The 18111-nt window shown below is 38.9% G+C and overlaps 1 protein-coding gene across 1 annotated transcript in view; it reads left to right on the top strand.

Annotated features, from left to right (window-relative positions):
* The window catches only part of LOC101410916 (probable cation-transporting ATPase 13A5), a 304534-nt gene that overhangs the window by 99209 nt on the left and 187214 nt on the right, over positions 1 to 18111 (top strand). The window contains exons 18-24 of the mRNA XM_058295542.1: positions 1142 to 1253; positions 7666 to 7790; positions 11259 to 11422; positions 12248 to 12370; positions 13797 to 13876; positions 14723 to 14765; positions 15196 to 15305. Coding sequence (XP_058151525.1) covers positions 1142 to 1253; positions 7666 to 7790; positions 11259 to 11422; positions 12248 to 12370; positions 13797 to 13876; positions 14723 to 14765; positions 15196 to 15305 — 757 coding nt within the window. The remainder of the gene's footprint in view (positions 1 to 1141; positions 1254 to 7665; positions 7791 to 11258; positions 11423 to 12247; positions 12371 to 13796; positions 13877 to 14722; positions 14766 to 15195; positions 15306 to 18111) is intronic.

Raw genomic sequence — 18111 nt, 5'->3', positions numbered from 1 at the left:
GGGTAGACTTGGTTTGCAACTGGAAAATCTATATTTCCAGCCCAAATCTGCCCCCTTAGTACTTGATCTGTGAATCCAACTGCCTACTGGTCATCACCAATTGATCGACTCAATGTTATCACAAATTCAATACCAAAATCATGCTCATCATTTCTCTTTTCCTATATTTCCCATGTTGGAGAATGATACCACCAACCCCCTCTAGATGCAGTTACCCCTGACTCCTCCCTGTCCCTCAGTTCCTCTGTCTAGTCAGTTGCTAGTCCATAGACCTGCTACTTCATCAGCTCAGGCTCTCATCATCCCTCCACGGGACCTCTTCAAGACTTGGCAAATGGACTCCCTGTCTAAGTCCTCTCTTCCCTATCCTCTGAGTCATTCCCCATGGTATGACTAGATTGGATGTTCTTTCAATAATATATTGTCACTTTCCTGCTTTTATTCTTTTGGTTGCTTCTCATAGGCTATTGGGTCATTTCAAACTCCTTTAGGAGATATATACTATGGATGGCCTTGATAATGTCATACCCTACTGAACTCTGCAGATATGCCTGGACCCTCCTCTCCTCACCTCCTGTGCTTCCCTTAAGCTGAACTAAGCACTCAAGGCTTGTTCTCTCATGCTTCCTTGCCTTAGCACATGATGCTACCTCAGCCAAAATGCTAGTCCCTGCCTTTGCATAACCACTTCCTCCCAATCTGGTGAACACACCACTAAGAGCTTCCATAGCATCCTGCAATTGTCTGAATCAAGGCACTGATCTCATTTGATGGTAATAGTCTGCTTGCTATCACCCCATAAGACCAAGGTTTTTCAAGCAGAACCTGCATTTTAATCTCTGTATAGCCAATATTTGGCACATAGCAGATACTCCATACATATTTGTTGGTTAAACTGGAATAAAAAGAATACTACTCTTGCCATATCCATTTTCCTTTTTTTGAATGCTTCTTCCTTTTAGTACCACCAGATTCCAAGAGATTTGCAATGTAGTTATATTTAGGACTCTCACCTGCTTGTTGAGTACCTTTTTTGACATGTGTTTGCTTGGGAAATAATTGACTCTGTTTGTACAGAATTTCTCCACCAGCACCAGCTGAATAATTATTGCACATTAATTCTGTGTCCTTTTCTGAACAGTACCAACTGGTTTTCTTAGTGAACTTCAGATTTACACGACACAGGGCTTCCGGGTCATAGCACTAGCCTACAAGAAACTGGAAACTGACCACCACACCACAGCCTTGATGAGGTAAATGGGGGCATTTTTTATGAAGCAGAATAGTTTGTTAGAAAAATGTACAGACTGGGATGAGAATCAAGGGGTTGAGGTGGTGGACCCAGCATTCAGGTGCATTAAATGTCTCTGAACATCTGTAAACAGTGATATGGTCATCTCTGCCCTGCCTAAATCACAACTCTCACGTGAGCAGTGACTGGAGAATGTATGAGAAATAGCCACATAAACTGTAAAATGTAGTGTGATCATACGGCTTTATGAAAACAGATGACTGAAATAACTAGTTTTCAGAGAGTTTGAAATTGTGGTCATGTCCCCATTTTGAAACAATTACAAGTAATGGATTTTTTTAAAAAAATTACAGCTGGTAGATTGGTTGAAAGTTATAAAATTTAATATTTTCCTGAAAAAATTCTTCATAAGAAATATACAGTTTATTGAACTAAACAAATATAGCCTGCCCTTAAGACATTATCTAGATAATGCTTGCAGAAAAATAAGAAAAACTTTTGAGGGGTAATTCTAGAGAAAACTTTGATATGAATAGATTAAACTAGGTTTGTTCAAAAGAGAAAATGGATTGGAGTGTCTGTTAGTTCAAATTTATTTATTTTGTTGTTTGATTAGCCCATCACATTTATTTCACCTTCATTGTCACGCCCAATACTCTAGTGGTAACACTGTTGTGGAGATAATCAAGGCTCATTTTGTTATTTGGAGAAAAAACTCACAAGACTTTAAATCTGGGTGGTCTAACATTTATTTTCAACCCTATCAGATTGCAACAATAATCTGTTGCAACTATGTTTTGTAATAATTCCTTTAATACTCTAAATATTTTAAATAAAGTTAATATATAACATTGTCAGCATACATTCCTTGCAAAAAAATAAATATAATGACCTACCCAAATGGTAAAAATAAAATCAAAATCTATATGTACTACAAATATATGGTTCATGGGAAGTGGATGTAGCTCAAGTGGTTGAGCGCCTGCTTCCCATGTATGAGGTCCTGGGTTCTATCCCCAGTACCTTCTAAAAACAAAACAAACAAACAACACCCCAACTCTCACTGAGGAGTGAGTGAAGCTTAGTGATTGAGTACCTGCTTCCCTTGTATGAGATACTGGGTTTACTGTATGGGTAACTCCTAAAAATATATATATCGTTCAATAAATGCTCAGCTGACTCCGTTAAAACAAAATGCAATAATAATTGTTTGCACCTGTGTGTAGATGCATGTGGGCTGCAACAAACTAAGAATGCAGACTGACACAGGTGTGTTATATATTGGGTCTCAACTACCACCAGCAGTAGGGTGGTCAGTGACTTGACTCTGAAATGGTCAATGACTACTAGCAAAGGTCTGAACAAAACAGTACAATCTCTTCTCAATTTACATGACAATCATATTCCTGGAAAACTCAATAGACTATTAAAACTATTTTGTGCTTACATGTGAAAAAGAGCGAGGAAATTATGAACAATTTTTAATGTCTATCCGTGTCCAGTAGAGCATTCGAAAGTGATGTGAGGTACTGGATTATTTTTTACTGTGAATTGAGCATTGCAGAAAATCTTGCATAGACGCCCCCACCAATTTCTAAAACATCCGCTAGAGGCAGTAGTGTCCCTGCTGAGAATCACTGAAGGGATCCGACTCTGTCACTCTGTGAATCGACAAACTGAGGCCCAGGGGCAAAGTGGCTCATTTAATGTCACTGAGTCTTGGATTCTTGGACTAATTGGGCCACTCTCCAGGGGTCGGCTTAATGCAATCCCTGAACCTTATGCTGTTACAACTCTGGATATTTGTTGCAGATCAACTCAGGTCAGTCACTGGAGTCAGAGCTAAGAGTGAACTCTGGGTTTGGCTCGGACATCTTAGAGAAGAGGAAGCTTGGGTTCAGAAGAGGGATGTGGCAAATTTGGGAAAAGAGCGTATATTCCCAAGAGCCTTTTGCCAGGGACATATCAAAGTTCTGACTATTGTGCTGCTGCTTCCAATAATTATAATAAAATATTTGTAAGTTGTAAACTCATGACTGGGAGGCTTATGCATGTGACAAAAACAAAACAAAATAAAACAACAACACATTTGTGTTGGATATATATGGCACAACATGGAACGTGAGGGCAAAGGCACGCTGGAGGGCACATGTACTGTCCAAAGACATTGAAGTGCCAAATTTTCAAAATTTGGTAAGGTCTTAACACAGTTCACCAATGGATCTGATTATAGGTCATTGATTTGCCTCTCCCTGAATTAAAGCCGTGTACTATCACCCTCTCAGTTTGCCAGGCTGCTATGACAAATACTACACACTGATTGGCTAAACAATGGGAATTATTGTCTCATGATTTCAGAGGTTTGTAACCCAAATCAAGGCCTCAGTAAGACCATGCTTTCTCCTCAACATTGGTAGCATCCTGGTGCTGGCTTGTTGCATTCTTTGGGGTTTCTTGGCTTGCATCTCTATCTCTTGTCGCATGGCAATCTCTCCTTGCATCTGCTCTTCCAGTTTCCACTGACTTCCAGCATTTTCCTGTGTTGCCATCTCTGACTGTGTCTGAATTTCATCTTTCTAAGGCCCCCAGTAATACAGATTAGGGGCCATGCTGATTCAGTTGGGCCACACCTTAATTAAAAATTATATCTTCTAAAGGTCCTTTTATACCTTGAGTTAACAGCCACTGGAATGTGATTTAAAATTAAGAACATGCCTTTCATTGGGGAACATAATTCAATTTACCATAATCACCATGTATAGATGCACAGTTAAGTTAATTTATGTATCCTTTACTAATCCCTGATTAGAGCAGAACATCTTTTCAGTGTTTCATGGTTATTCCATGTGCTTCCAGCACTGATATCATAATCTCTTTGGGGTTATTGGCCCACATCATACATATTTCATCCTTTAACAGTCACATGCATTTAAAGAACATGAAGCATAATCACAGTGATGATAATGCTCCCTTTATATTACATCCATTGTTTTTTATTACATTTAGAAGTTTCGAGAACAGTTCTAATGTCTATGCAGGAAGCAGTAAAAGATAGCATACTATAAAAAATTGTGGGGGTTGAAACCTCCCAAGGGACTTCTTTTTCCTCTCATTTCTTGGCTCAGATTGAAAACGCATGAAAGGAAGCATCATGTAATGTTTGAGCTAGAAGAGACCTTAGATATCTATTAGTTCCATTCCTTTTCTTTTTTCTATTTTTTTTTTTATAAAAGAAGAAATAGATTAACTGATTTTTTAAAAAGAGTGATTTCCCATTATCTTACTGCAAATTCATGGCAGAGCTGGGATTAGAACTCTTGTCTCCTGATTATTGTGCTTTGAATTTTACACAGGCTATGAGCTAGAAAAACCGATATAAGAAAGCTAAGATAGGCTGCTGACCATGTCAGATGTTTGACCCTGAAGCCACTTTCTTGGTCCAATCTGTTACCTTGGGCCATATCGACTCTGAAAATATCTAAAGCTTGAGTCCTGGTTATAAGATCCACTAGATGGGTGGCAGACTTGGCCCAGTGGTTAGGGCGTCCGTCTACCACATGGGAGGTCCACGGTTCAAACCCCGGGCATCCTTGACCCATGTGCAGCTGGCCCATGTACAGTACTGATGCGAGCAAGGAGTGCCCTGCCACGCAGGGGTGTCCCCCGCATAGGGAAGCCCCATGCGCAAGGAGTGCACCCCGTAAGGAGAGCTGCGCAGCGCGAAAGAAAGTGCAGCCTGCCTAAGAATGGTGCCGCCCTCACAGAGAGCTGACACAACAAGATGATGCAACAAAAAGAAACAGATTCCCGTGCCGCTGACAACAACAGAAGCGGACAAAGAAGACACAGCAAACAGACACAGAGAACAGACAACCAAGGTGGGGGGGGTGGGAGGGGAGAGAAATAAATAAATCTTAAAAAAAAAAAGATCCACTAGATGGATTGGAGGACCTCAAAAAGGCATCAATTATTTATTCTTCAAAAGCCAGTTTAAATATCACCTCCTCCAGGAAGGTTTCTCCAGTCTCTCTGTTCAGAATTGATTACGTCTTCCTCCCTGACTCCATGGGACTCTGGTTTGTACATCTATCATAATACTTACACCAGCCTTCCAAGAAACAGATGTGGTCATGCCTAATCTTTTCTTCATAGTTAAATGTGAAATCTCTGGAGTTAGGAGCTGCTATATTCTCTGCATCTTCTCTTTCCCTTTTTCTATTTCCTGTTCCTTACACTTATTAGATACTAGTAAATGATTATTGATTGACAGACTCACTGACTGGGTTTCCAGTGAGAACCCACTGGCTGTAGAATTTATGAAAGAGGAAATGAATTTTCCTACGTTGCCTGGAAAATAATTGTCACAACAGGAATTAGAGTATTTTTTAAATTAGGCAAACATTTGCCAAGTACGCCCCATGTGTCAGGCACCATGTGGGTGTCATTGAGCACACACTTGAATTAGGCAGGACTTACCCTCAAGGAGTTGAGGCAGGAAAATAGATCAGAAAGCAAATAATCATAATATATGGACAAATAACATATGAGCTGAACTGAAGTAGAAATAATATGCCAAGAAAGCAATTATTTCTATCTGGGGAAGCATTTATGAGGAACTTGAGTTGGGCCTCAAGATACAGGAAGGATTTCAATGACAGACAGAGGGATTTGGTTACCTTTTCTATGATTAAAATAAGGAAGAATGTCTAATAGTATTGCAGAGCAAAGATCTATAATTGGTTAAGTACAGAGCATGTCCAGGAATTTTGAGTGGTCCAACTTAGTAGAGCAAAGTGGGTGAAGAAATTTTTGATAGCTGAAGGTGCATAGGTAGTTTGGAATCAGATCATGGTGAACCTTAAATTTCGGGTTCAAAAGAATAAGGAGTGCCATCCTCCTGCTCAGCCTGCTTTGAGGTGAGTGGTTCAAACTATCCATTCCGTGCTCCTGTGGTGAAGGTATTGGCAGTTTTGGGAGCATCACTAGCTCTAGTCCATGCCCCTGGCAGAAGAAAGGTTCAATATTGTCATGTTCATGGCAATGAAGACAAGGGGGGCTAGATTTTAGGGCGTTATTTTCATCTGTACTTCAAACAGAATTAGGCATTACTAGTTCCATGCTCTTGTGTCTACTAGTGCCATTCTCTGGTCTCAGATGAATGCATCTTGAAAGAATTTTGGAACGACCACCCTAAATGTACTCCCTGCATTGTTCCTGTGAAATGTCTTGGAAATGTTCTTGTGGTGGTTTGAGCCCCAGTAGCCTGACATACTTGCAGGAACATTTACACATTAAGCAGAAGAGCAATACTACCCACAGAGTGAGAAAGAGAATGGGTAGTTTAGCCTTAATAGAGAGGCCATTTGTTAGAGTATGTCCTCATTCTTCATAGGGCTAAAATGGTTTTGATTATAATCTTGGCTTCTGGAGAAACTGGCATTTTCTTTTCTTTTCTTGAGCCTCACTTATTTGTTGTGATGTTTTGTACCAGAATTAGAACTCTTCTCCAGTGGTTGCTAACATGTGAAGTAATAAAAATCTGGCTAGCCACAACAGATGGAAGAGGACTTGTCAGTAATTTAGTTCATTTTCTAGGAAGGTTAAAGCCAATCTTTTGCTTACCAAGTGTATTAGTCAGCCAAGTGGGTGCTGATGCAAAATACCAGAAATTGGCTTGTTTTATATAGGGTATTTATTTGGGGTAGGAGCTTATAGATATCAGGCCATAAAGCATAAGTTACTTCCCTCACCAAAGTGTTATTTTCACATATTGGAGCAAGATGGCTGCCAACATCTGCAAGGGTTCAGGCTTCCTGGGTTCCTCTGGGCTCAGCTCCTTTGTTTTCTCCACAAGGTCATCTCTGGACTGTGAGGCTCTCTAGGCTTTGCCTCTCTCCACAAGGTCAGCTGCAGACTATCAGGTGACTAGCTCTGTCCCTCTTCCTAGGGCTCTGGCTTCAACATCAAACTCCAACATTGAAACTCCAGTATCAAAAACCCTTAACTCTGTCCTTTGCCATGCTTTTATCTGTGAGTCCCCACCTACCAGGTGATGAGGACTCAACATCCTAATGACGCGACCCAATTAGAAGCCCTAGTCATAACTTAATCATATCCAGGTACAGACCAGATTACAAACATAATCCAATATCTATTTTTGGAATTCATAACCATATCAAGCTGCTACACCAAGCACTCTCTCTTGATTCAGTTACAGTATATGTCTCCGTAGTTTGTATGTCCCCTCCTGGATTCTTTTCCAATAGTTTCTAGCACATATAATTGACACCTAAGGAGCAGTGGTTGACTGAATAAGCGAGAACCACTCATAGATTTTCTCTTTGTTTTTGTTTTACTCCCTGTAAGAAAGACTATAATGTGCTATTTCTGTTCAATCATATACGTATTTCAAGGGACAAGGTAGAGTCAGACCTGATATTTCTGGGATTGCTGATCTTGGAGAATCGATTGAAAGAAGAGACAAAGCCTGTCCTGGAAGAGCTCATCTCTGCCCGGATAAGGACTGTAATGATCACAGGTATGGAACAAAGTGAATGATGAAAACAGGAAGAATTTAGTTTGGAATAGAGAGGGATGCACTCATTTAATAAACATTGTTGAGTACTTGCTATGTCTATTCAAGGTGTTAGAGATTGGCAGCAAAAAGACCAAGTCACTGCTTTCACTGAGCTTACATTCTGTGGGAAGAGATGAAAAACAAATCACTCATTCATTCCCTCACTCAATCAATAATAACTGGTAATAAGTGGTATTACTTCAGATGACATTGTTAAGGGAGGCATCTCTGAAAAGGTGCCACTTGATCTTACGTCATTGATTTGCCTCTCCTGTCTTAAAGTCACATCATCACTGTCTCAGTTTGCCAGGCTGCTATGACAAATGCCATACATTGATAGGCTTAACAATTATTGTCCCATCGTTTCCAAGGTGAGAAGTCCAAATAAAACCCTCAGCGAGACCATGCCTTCTCCCCAATGTCAGTAACATTCTGCTCTGGCTTGTTGAAATCCTTTGGGTTTCTTGGCTTGCACCCCTGCCTCTGGTCACAAGTTGATCTCTCTCCTTGTATCTGCTCTTCCAGTTCTTCTGACTTCCAGCTTCTTCCTAGGCAGCCTTCTCTGACTAACTGTGTCTGAATCTCATCTTTTTAAGGTCTCCAGTAATATAAATTAGGGGCCACTCTGATTCAGTTGGGCCACACCTTAATTATCTTCAAAAGGTCCTATTTTACACATGAGTTCACATGCACTGGAATGTGGATTAAGATTAAGAACAAGTCTTTCATTGGGGTACATAATTCAATTTACCACAATCACCATGTGTAGCTGCATGGCTAAATTTAACTATCTTTGCTAATTTCCGACTAGACAAGACATTCTTTCTGTTTTTCTGTTTTTCATGGTTACTTCAGATGCTTCCAGCACTGATACCACATTCTTTTTTTTTTTTTTTTGGCCCACTTCATACATATTTCATCCTTTAAAAGTCACATGGACTTGAAGAACATGAGGCACAATCACAGTGATGATAATGCTCCCTTTGTGTCACACTCACCATTCTTTATTATATTTAGAAGTTACAGGAGCAAGTCAGTGTCTGTGCTATTAACAATTCTCTGTGCTATAGAAAGTTGTGGGGATCGGGAACTCTCAAGGGTCTACTTCTTCCCTTTAATTCTTGGCTCAGATTGAAAACCCTTGAAAGGAAGCATCATATAATATTTGAATTAGAAGAGGTCTTGGAGATCTATTAGTTCTACCCTCTTCTTTTACAAAAGAAGAAATATATTACTAGGTAAAGAAATTGATTTAGCCCTCAAGGATCTCTATAACCTTCCAGCCTATTAGAAATTGGGAGAAGCTAAGGTAGGGACATCCATTCAGAAATTATTTGTATTTTAGTTGTGGCTCTAAAAATCACATTATATTTACCTACACTTTCAAGAAGACTTACAACACTTTACCCTTTATATTATAGTTAATACATTGATGACATATATGGAAAACTCTATGAGACAGTGTTATAGTTTTTACTTAAACATCAAGAGGCAAAGAATGTAAATGAATAAAAATAATATTTTATATTAACCGGAATATTTATCATTCCTTTTGCTATTCCTTCATTCCTAAAGTTTCAGGTTTTACTCTGTTATCATTTTCTTTCAATCTGAAAACCTTCCTTTAGCATTTCTTTTTGACAACACATTATATCTTCATTGTCCTTCATCTGAGAATGTTTATTTCTCCTTATTCTTGAAGCTACAGAATTCTGAGTTGACAGCTCTTTTCTTTCAGCCCTTCAAAGATGTGATTCTACTTCTTGTCTCTATAGTTTTTCCCTGATATGTAATGAGTTGATTTTCTCTAGCTGCTTTCAAAATATTTTATTTATCTTTGGTTTATAACAGTTCGATTATGATGTGTCTGGGTTTTGTTCTCACCAGGTTCATGCTATTTAGGGTTCACTGAAATTCTTGAATATAAATTAATGTTTTTCACCGAATTTGGGAAGTTTTCTGCTGTTATTTCTTCAAATATTTCTTTCTGCTCCAAACTCTTTCCTTGGATACTAATAACAAATGTAAGATGTTTTAATATCTCTGAAGTTCTGTTCAATTTTTTAAAAGTCAATTCTTTTTCTTCTGCTTGTATACTTTCTATCAATCTATCTTCATCTCCTTCCATCTACATTCTTCTATTGAGTTCATCCAGTGAATTTTTTATTTCAAGTGTTATTTTTAACTTAAGTATATACATTTGGTTCTTTTCTATAGTTTACATTTCTTTATTGAGGACTTCTATCTTTCTGTGTATTTCAGTGTGACTTCCTACATGGAAGAAGCTTATAATAACTGCTTGAAAATTTTTGTCTGAAAATTCCAACATCTTGGTCATCTTGGGGTTGATACCTGATGATTGTCTTTTAGTTTTTTGAGCACTGGCCATGTTTTACAGGTGTTTTTGGTATGTTTGGTGCCCTGAAATATTTGAATATTATGTTGCAAGACTTTGTATCTTCTTAAAATTCTCTGGAGAATATTGGCTTTTTTTTTTTTTTTTTTTTAGCAAACAACCAACCACAAGTTCTCTCTTGCCTATTATAGATTTGATTTGTAGTTCCAATGTTAGCTTAGGTTTCAAGGCTGTTGTGCTGTCTGTGTCTGTCCCATTCGGGGGTTCATCTAGGATCTGGGAGCTGATTACATTACAGCTCTGTTTTTGAATTTTTACTATGCTTCTTTGGTTCTGTTCTGCTCATACCCAGCTCTGGGGTGAGCCAGGACTTATGTAGGTTCATATACTGAATTAGTTCCCTTGTCAAGCTTTCCTTTCCATGATGTACCCCATACTCTTCAGACTACATCGGTCCCTTTCCCTGGTTCCTTTTCTATTTTCTATTGGGTATTTATCTGACTGCATAGGTCTGAGACTGGGGCCCTCCCTAGGGTCAAACATGGTCAAGGGGTAAAAAGGGAAATTCACCATCTTGTAAATTGTTTCTCCAAGTTTTGACTCCTTTCCACATTCTTTCTGTTTTTGCTTACATTTTAAAGTCCTTAAGTAGTTCCTTTTTGTATTTTGTCCAAAGTTTTCAGTTATAATCAGTGGGAGAGAAAGATTGTATAGTGGGTTTATTACATCTTGGCTGGAAGTAGAACTGCCAAGTACAATATTAAATCAGAGGGGTTTTGCTAAACTTTTGCAAAGCTACCAATAAATGGTAGTAATAGATTTTAATTTTAACATTTTATTTTCATTTTCCACTATTTGGAAAAAATATCCTGGTGGGTCATGAAGTCACTAAATGAAAAGCAGCAAGAACCACAGAAAAGGATCTTGGAATCATGGATGAGCAGGACTGTAAGAGACCTTGAAAGATTATGTTTCTTTACTTAGAAAAGAAGGTCTGAATTCTTTACCACGAACTGCTAGGCCATATAGGAGTTGGTTCTATCTCATCTTGGGATATTCTTACTTTCTTCTAGGTGATAATCTTCAGACTGCAATAACAGTGGCCAGAAAGTCTGGAATGGTTTCTGAAGGTCAGAAAGTCATTCTCATTGAAGCAAATGAAAGCACTGGATCCTCATCAGCATCAATATCTTGGAAATTAGTAGAAGAGAAGAAACACATTGGATATGGGAATCAGGTATACCTGAAAAGGGACTTTTCGCTATAGTAACTAATTTGTCTCACAGTGTTGGTGACTAAGCAGCTTTGATTGGTGGAGGTATATTGATGACCTAGAGTTAACGTGTTTTCTACACATTTGTAGTTTGATGAACTCAGTGATATCAGTTTCCCATATCATTCCTACCAAGCTCTAAGATACAGTGCTTTCCTGGGGTGCTGGCAATAATTTACTCTTTTGAACTTGAGAAAAAATGCGTTGGCTCTGTTTGAGAAAGAATATAATAAGCAGGGCTGTGAATCTGATTTCCCATTTTCGTCTTGCTTGTCAGTCACCCCATTGAGTTCAAAAGGGATTCAGTCCCTAGGAGAGACAATACTGTGTGCATCAGAAAATCAGACTAAATATTTTGGGAGGGGGAAGAAGCTTTACTTGTTTATTCCCAGCCTTGTAAGTATTCTATCTTTATTGTGTCCTTGTGGAACAATATTAATTCTGTAGGAAAAAAAATAGTAAGTTCTCACTTCAGGGAGAAATTTGTTAAGCTGTAGTGCTTTTGTATTTTACACTTGAAATGTGTGAAATGTGCTCTTCCCTGGGACTTGATGAGGAGATCAAATCAGAATGAGAACAGGACTTGAGTAAGTGTTTTCTCCTATTCACTCAAGGCTGTGATGTACAAAGACAGATCCAACAAAGAGAAAGTGCTTCTCTGAGGAATTGGGACAGAGTGTGACTTAAAGAGAGACCCTAGTCTTTCTTCTTTCCCTTCTCTCAGATATGCTTGTGGTCTTAACTCTATTAAGTGGGAGAGTCCAAAAATAACCCTATCTTGCTTTGCAGGACAATTACATTAACATTAAGGAAGAAGTCCCTGATAACCACAGAGAAGGAAGTTACCATTTTGCCCTAAGTGGAAAATCCTTTCAGGTTATAAGTCAACATTTCAGCAGCCTATTGCCAAAGGTAAATTCTAAGAGCATATTAATCTCTCCATAAAGGTCCTGAAAATTTCATTTACAGAGCACAGTTTTAAGTAATTTTATACCATTTAATAGGTAAGATATACCTATTGAATGGTGAGTTCTAGGCATCATGAAGAAGACAGATATTTTTTGCCGAGGTTACTATTGTCTTATTTCCTGCTAGATTTGAAGTAAGTAGACTTGATTAGCCAATATTCCACCATCTACAGAATTGAAGTGTCAGTGAGTTTTCATATCACAGGGATTACTTTGGGTTAGTTATCACTAGATTTCTCTGGTTAGCTGTCTGACAGGGTAATGAAAAGACTGCAGTTATACATGAAGGCAGGCCAAAAACAGAGGAACTCTGGTAGGTTTTTGAAAGAAGACCTCTGTATTAAAACTGAATAAGTTCAAACTTAAAACTTTTCTGATGAAGAACACATCCATACTGATGCAGATAAATTATGTGTGTGTGTGTGTAAAACATATGAGCAAACTAGAGAAAGATTGAGTTCAATGTAACCCAAAGAGAAATCTTTTGCATTTAATTGCTCATCATCTTAGGTACTGTTTAAGAAAAAGAGATTAAGGTCTTTGAGACCCTGTGAGCCCTCTTCTGTTTTTACTGCCAGGAAGAGTAGGAAACAGAGATTTAACACAGAAGTATTTAGATTCTTTAGGTTGAGGGAGCTAGTACAGGTGTTTATACCCTTGAACCATCCATTTTTCATAGCCAAAATTAAGTTTGGGATATCAATTGAGTTTCATACTTGGTCAAGTATTGGTGGTATGTCTAAATCAAAGACCACAAATTGTCACTATTTCATCATTAGGCTGATTTTCGGCTAATCCTGTTCCTGGGAAGCAGTTGCCTCCTTTCCTTCTTGTGATTTGACTTCTTGCAATTTTTGATATTCTGCTACAAGGGTTCTTAATTAGCGGTCCATGGATACCCAAGAGGATCCTGAGGTTGAATTGAAAAAAAATCAACTTAGTATCTTTATTTTCTCTGACCTCCGATGTTGAGCGTCATGAAACTATCTACCACTGCATTCTGAGAAGGGGTCCATCATTTTCACGTGACTGGCAAAGTGGTCCATGGAACAAAAAAGGTTAAGAACCTCTGCTCTACTAGTTAAGATTCCATTAAGCCTAGGATTTTTCAGGAACACATACCTGTGCCAATGAGCTAGGTTCCTGTAGGTCACCATTTTCATCAAATATTCTATAAAGTAGTCATTGTTACTGATTTGTGGTCCCCACTGGTCACATATGACCAAAATCTCAAGGTCCATTTTAAGACCCAAAGGAGGGCTTCTTGAAGACAAACTTTATTCTCCTTCACAAGTATCATTATCAAGTCAGTGTTCTGAATATTTATCAGTAATTTCATACAGCTGATATGATATAAACTTTCCTTACAGATATTGATCAATGGAACCATCTTTGCAAGAATGTCGCCTGGGCAGAAATCCAGTCTGGTGGAAGAATTTCAGAAACTGGAGTAGGTTATTTACCAATTCAGGTGGCAAGAACTGCCTGATGGCATGCCAGTCAGGGGAGTGTAGGAGGTAAAGGGAGATATAGTTTGACTAAGGCAGTGGTTGTTACCTTGGCTACAAAAGAGAATCACTAAGGCACTTTTAAAAATGAACAATACCAGGACCTCACCCCCAGGGGATTCTGATTGCTTCATATGGGCCCTGGCCATCATTATGATTTCAAAGCTCCTCAGGTAAGTCAGTTGTGCATCTGGAGTTGAGAACCACTGGACTAGAACAAAAGGGGCATGCGGTGAGAAGTAAGCCTTGAAAGGTAGCTTGCACTCAAATCCTTGTGGCACAATGAGGATTTAGACTTGATTTTTATAAGATGACATCATCACAGTTATGATATAGGAAGATTCATGGAACAAGAGATTTATATAACCCTCAAAATATGTGAACTTTCTTATGCCAAAGCATCTTTTTCATCCTAAATCAGAAAAATACTCTTTATAAACACGAAGAGTCTCCATTCCTAGACAGAACAGGCAGTCCAAATAAAGTGGTCATCATTCAGGACCCTTTATTTCCTTTTAATGGAACTCTCCAGAGTACCAGAGTCTTTGTCTTCTTTTGGTACTGGACACATCCTCACACCCTGGCTTCCATCTTCCCAATCATTTGACACAATCATTAAACAAACTTCTTGATTCAGAATGTCCTGTCTTTTCAACACGGTCTTAGGGAACTCCCTCAAAACAAATAATAAGTTTGAAACCTAAGTAATTAAGTCATTTGGTCTTTTTAATTAGAGAAATTAGCTGGTAAAATTGATCTCCTCAGCCATTGACATGGTTCTCTTTTAGTTACTTTGTAGGTATGTGTGGTGATGGGGCAAATGACTGTGGGGTAAGTAACTACCAGTGTGTAGGACCAAAATCTCTGTCAATACACTTGCCTGAGTACACTGATACTGTTAGCCCTTTAAAGAGGGCACTTTAGAGAGAGTATTTTCTGGGATGTATGCCATCTCTGTTTCTCTTAATGAAGAAACTGATGTTGAGGGAGTTCGAAGGAATTTGACCAAAGCCACAGAATGACTCAGTGGTCAGTAGAGACTTAGTAGGGGTAGATTTTGGTTCCAGAGTTCCCACTTTGGCTGCATGTCCCAAGGCCATCTCTTCCTTATGGGACAGACTAAGTAAAGGCTGGTCATCTCCTAGTGAGTTCTTGGGTCCAGAAGCTGCCAAGCATGGAGCTTAGCTGGGCTTTTACTACGAAGCTTCAGTAGAGAAATGTGTCAGTTTACCTGAGCAATAAGTTGACTATTTGCTTTCAGGCTTTGAAAATGGCTCATGTGGGCATCTCTTTGTCAGAGCAGGAGGCATCTGTGGCCTCACCTTTCACCTCCAAAACTCCAAACATTGAGTGTGTCCCTCACCTTATCAAGTAAGTAACCACTTTCCCCCACCACTTTATTTTATTTTTTATCTCTCTGGACTTTTAGGGGTCAAATTGCATTGTCCTGCCTGGGATAGACCAGGGGAACTTTGATTGCTGTCTTGGGGCTGAGAGTGTGCTTTCAAACATTCTACTCCCAAATGGATTTACCACAAGTTAAAAAATAAAACTAGGAGAGCAGTGGCATTTCCAATAAAAGTCATTGATTAAATAATTTTTAGAAGAATCTGGAACTTTTGCTGCATTGAAAGTGTCGATCATTCCTCTTATTTTTATTTAATTTTTTACTCTTTCTTCTTAGGTGCTTTATACCAGGGGATTGGTAGAAACCTTCTCTACCCCACTTTCCTCCCTTCCTTTATACCTCTTTTTGCTTCTTAGCAATTTGAAATAGTTTTCAAACTATGTATTTATCTTTGCTGCTTCCACCAAAATTTCTTTTGCTACTTTGTCCTTCCCCCACCCAGAATATATAATTCTGCTGCATTTTATTTGAATAGAGATAGCTAGCACTGTGGAAGATCTTGGTTTTTATAATAACTAGAATGTGTTTGCAGTTTATAAAATGCTTTATTGCCTATTATCTTACAATTCAAAACAGACTGAAAATGTAGAAATGGCTATTTCTTTCACAAAAGTTGAGGCTCAGAGAATTTATCTGATGTAACAAGATTATACAGCCATATAGAGTAGAAGATTGAATTAGAATTCATTTTGTTTAAATATGCTTTATTTACAAATCTCATATTCTTTCCACCATGTTAAAATAATGATTTGGCTAGCTCTTCCCAACTTTTTCTATTTATTCATGTTGTCAACAAATATTTATTAAGCAGAACTTAGTGCCAGCCACTCTTGGGGACCAAGAAGCAAGTAAAACAAAAGGCCATTGATCTCATGAAGCATTCTTCCAGTGAAGGTCCAACAATAAACAAGTAAATAGGTAATAAAGACCATAGTACTTGGATTTTGGTAGGTGCTATCAAGGAAATAAAAAGGATAAATGTGTCAGGTAGTAACATGACTTGGGAGGTGAGATTGAGTGCTTCAGATGGCTTGGTGTCGCAAAGTTTCTTTAAGGGGGTGAGGAATGAGGAGAAGCTACCTGCTAGGCATAGCAAATGGCAGTGGCAGTGCCCTGATATCAGAAAAAGCCTGGCTTGGGGACCAGATTTTAGAATCCCAGGATATTGTATGACCTCAAGTAAATTTAAACCCTATTTATTTCAAATGAAATAGATAATAGTGATATTTCATAAGTAATTGATTCTATGATTTAAATATGTACCGTTTATTCAAAGTCAATCAATAAAAACACAAAATAATATGGTTATAGTCACCAATCTAGTTATATTTGCTGTATAACCCATTTGAGTGTGCATGTGACTTTTAGTAGTTTTAGAAATAGTTGGTGTTTTAGTTTCCTAGCTGCTAAAACAAATACCATGCAATGGGTTGGCTTAACAACAAGAATTTATTGGCTTATGGTGTCAAAAGCTAGAAGGCTTGCTTCCTCCTGGGGCCAGTATCTTCTGGCTGGCTGGCAATCTTTGGGGTCCCTTGGTGTCTTAGTCAACCAAAGGGGTGCTGATGCAAAGTACCAGAAATCTGTTGGCATTTATAATGGGTATTTATTTGAGGTAGAAGCTTATAGTCACAAGGCCACAAAGCATAAGTTACTTCCCTCACCAAAGTCTGTTGCCGTGTGTTCAAGCAAGATGGCTACTGGTCTCTGGGAGGGTTCAGCCTTCCTCTTTCTCCTAAGGCTCTGTGGTCCTAGCTCCTTCTGTTCTGTTCTCAGCTGTAGGATAGCATAAGGCTTTTCTCTCTTCCCAGAGCTCATTTCTTCCCAGACTTAGCTGCAGCTGTAGGCTATCAGGCTCATTCTCTTCCCGGGGCTTCTGCTGTGTCTATGGAGTTGTTGCTAATTCCTCTGTGTTTTACTTCTCCATGCATTTACTTCCCAGGGCTCCAGCATCAAAACTCCCACTCTCTCTTCTGCTGTGTCATTTCCTCTGTGAGTCGCCACCCACCAAGGGGTCAGGGATTCAACGTCAAAACCCTAATCATAATTTAATAAAGTAAAAGTGAAACCTCTGGATTTTAATACAATTTAATATGCCCAGAGGAACAGACCAGTTTACAAACACAATCCTATATCTATTTTTGGAATTCATAAACAATACCAAACTGCCACACTTGGCTGTTCTGTCACATGGCAATTCACATGGCAGCATCTTCTTTCTCTTCTGTGTTCCATTGACTTCCAGGTTCTGGCTGCTCTCTGTGTCTTCTCTCTCTTTGTCCAATGTCCTTTGCTTATAAGGACTTCAGCCATATTGGATCAAGGGCCACCCTCACCCAGTCTGGGCACACCTTAGCTAACAACATCTTCAAACGTCCTAGTTACAAATGGGCTCACACCCACAGGACCAAGGTTGGGACCTGTACATGCCTTTTTTGTGGGATATGTGATTCAATCCCTAGCAGTTGGGAATACTGAAATGAAATTTGAATCCGACGGTTGCCAGAAGTTTGAAGCACTTGTATGAAAATAGCCCCCAAACCTTATTTACATCCTAGTTCATAGTTGAAGAAACCTTGATTGAGAAAAAGGAAATAACCTTCCAAATCATATTAAAGAGTTGGTATGTGTTTTGGAATTAGCACCCTGCTTCCTTACCCTGAATTCAGGAGCTGGAATTATGGCCACAGAAAGGACAAGAGTAACTAAATCTAGACTCAACATCCAGATCAAGGCCTGTGAACTTTGGTCTGGAATTAGTCTTTCCTG

This window comes from Dasypus novemcinctus, chromosome 4 (genome assembly GCF_030445035.2).
Source record: "Dasypus novemcinctus isolate mDasNov1 chromosome 4, mDasNov1.1.hap2, whole genome shotgun sequence".
In the NCBI taxonomy this organism is placed as follows: Eukaryota; Metazoa; Chordata; class Mammalia; order Cingulata; family Dasypodidae; genus Dasypus; species Dasypus novemcinctus.
Note: the sequence above shows the minus strand (reverse complement) of the source record. Positions and strands in the feature narration are given on the sequence as shown.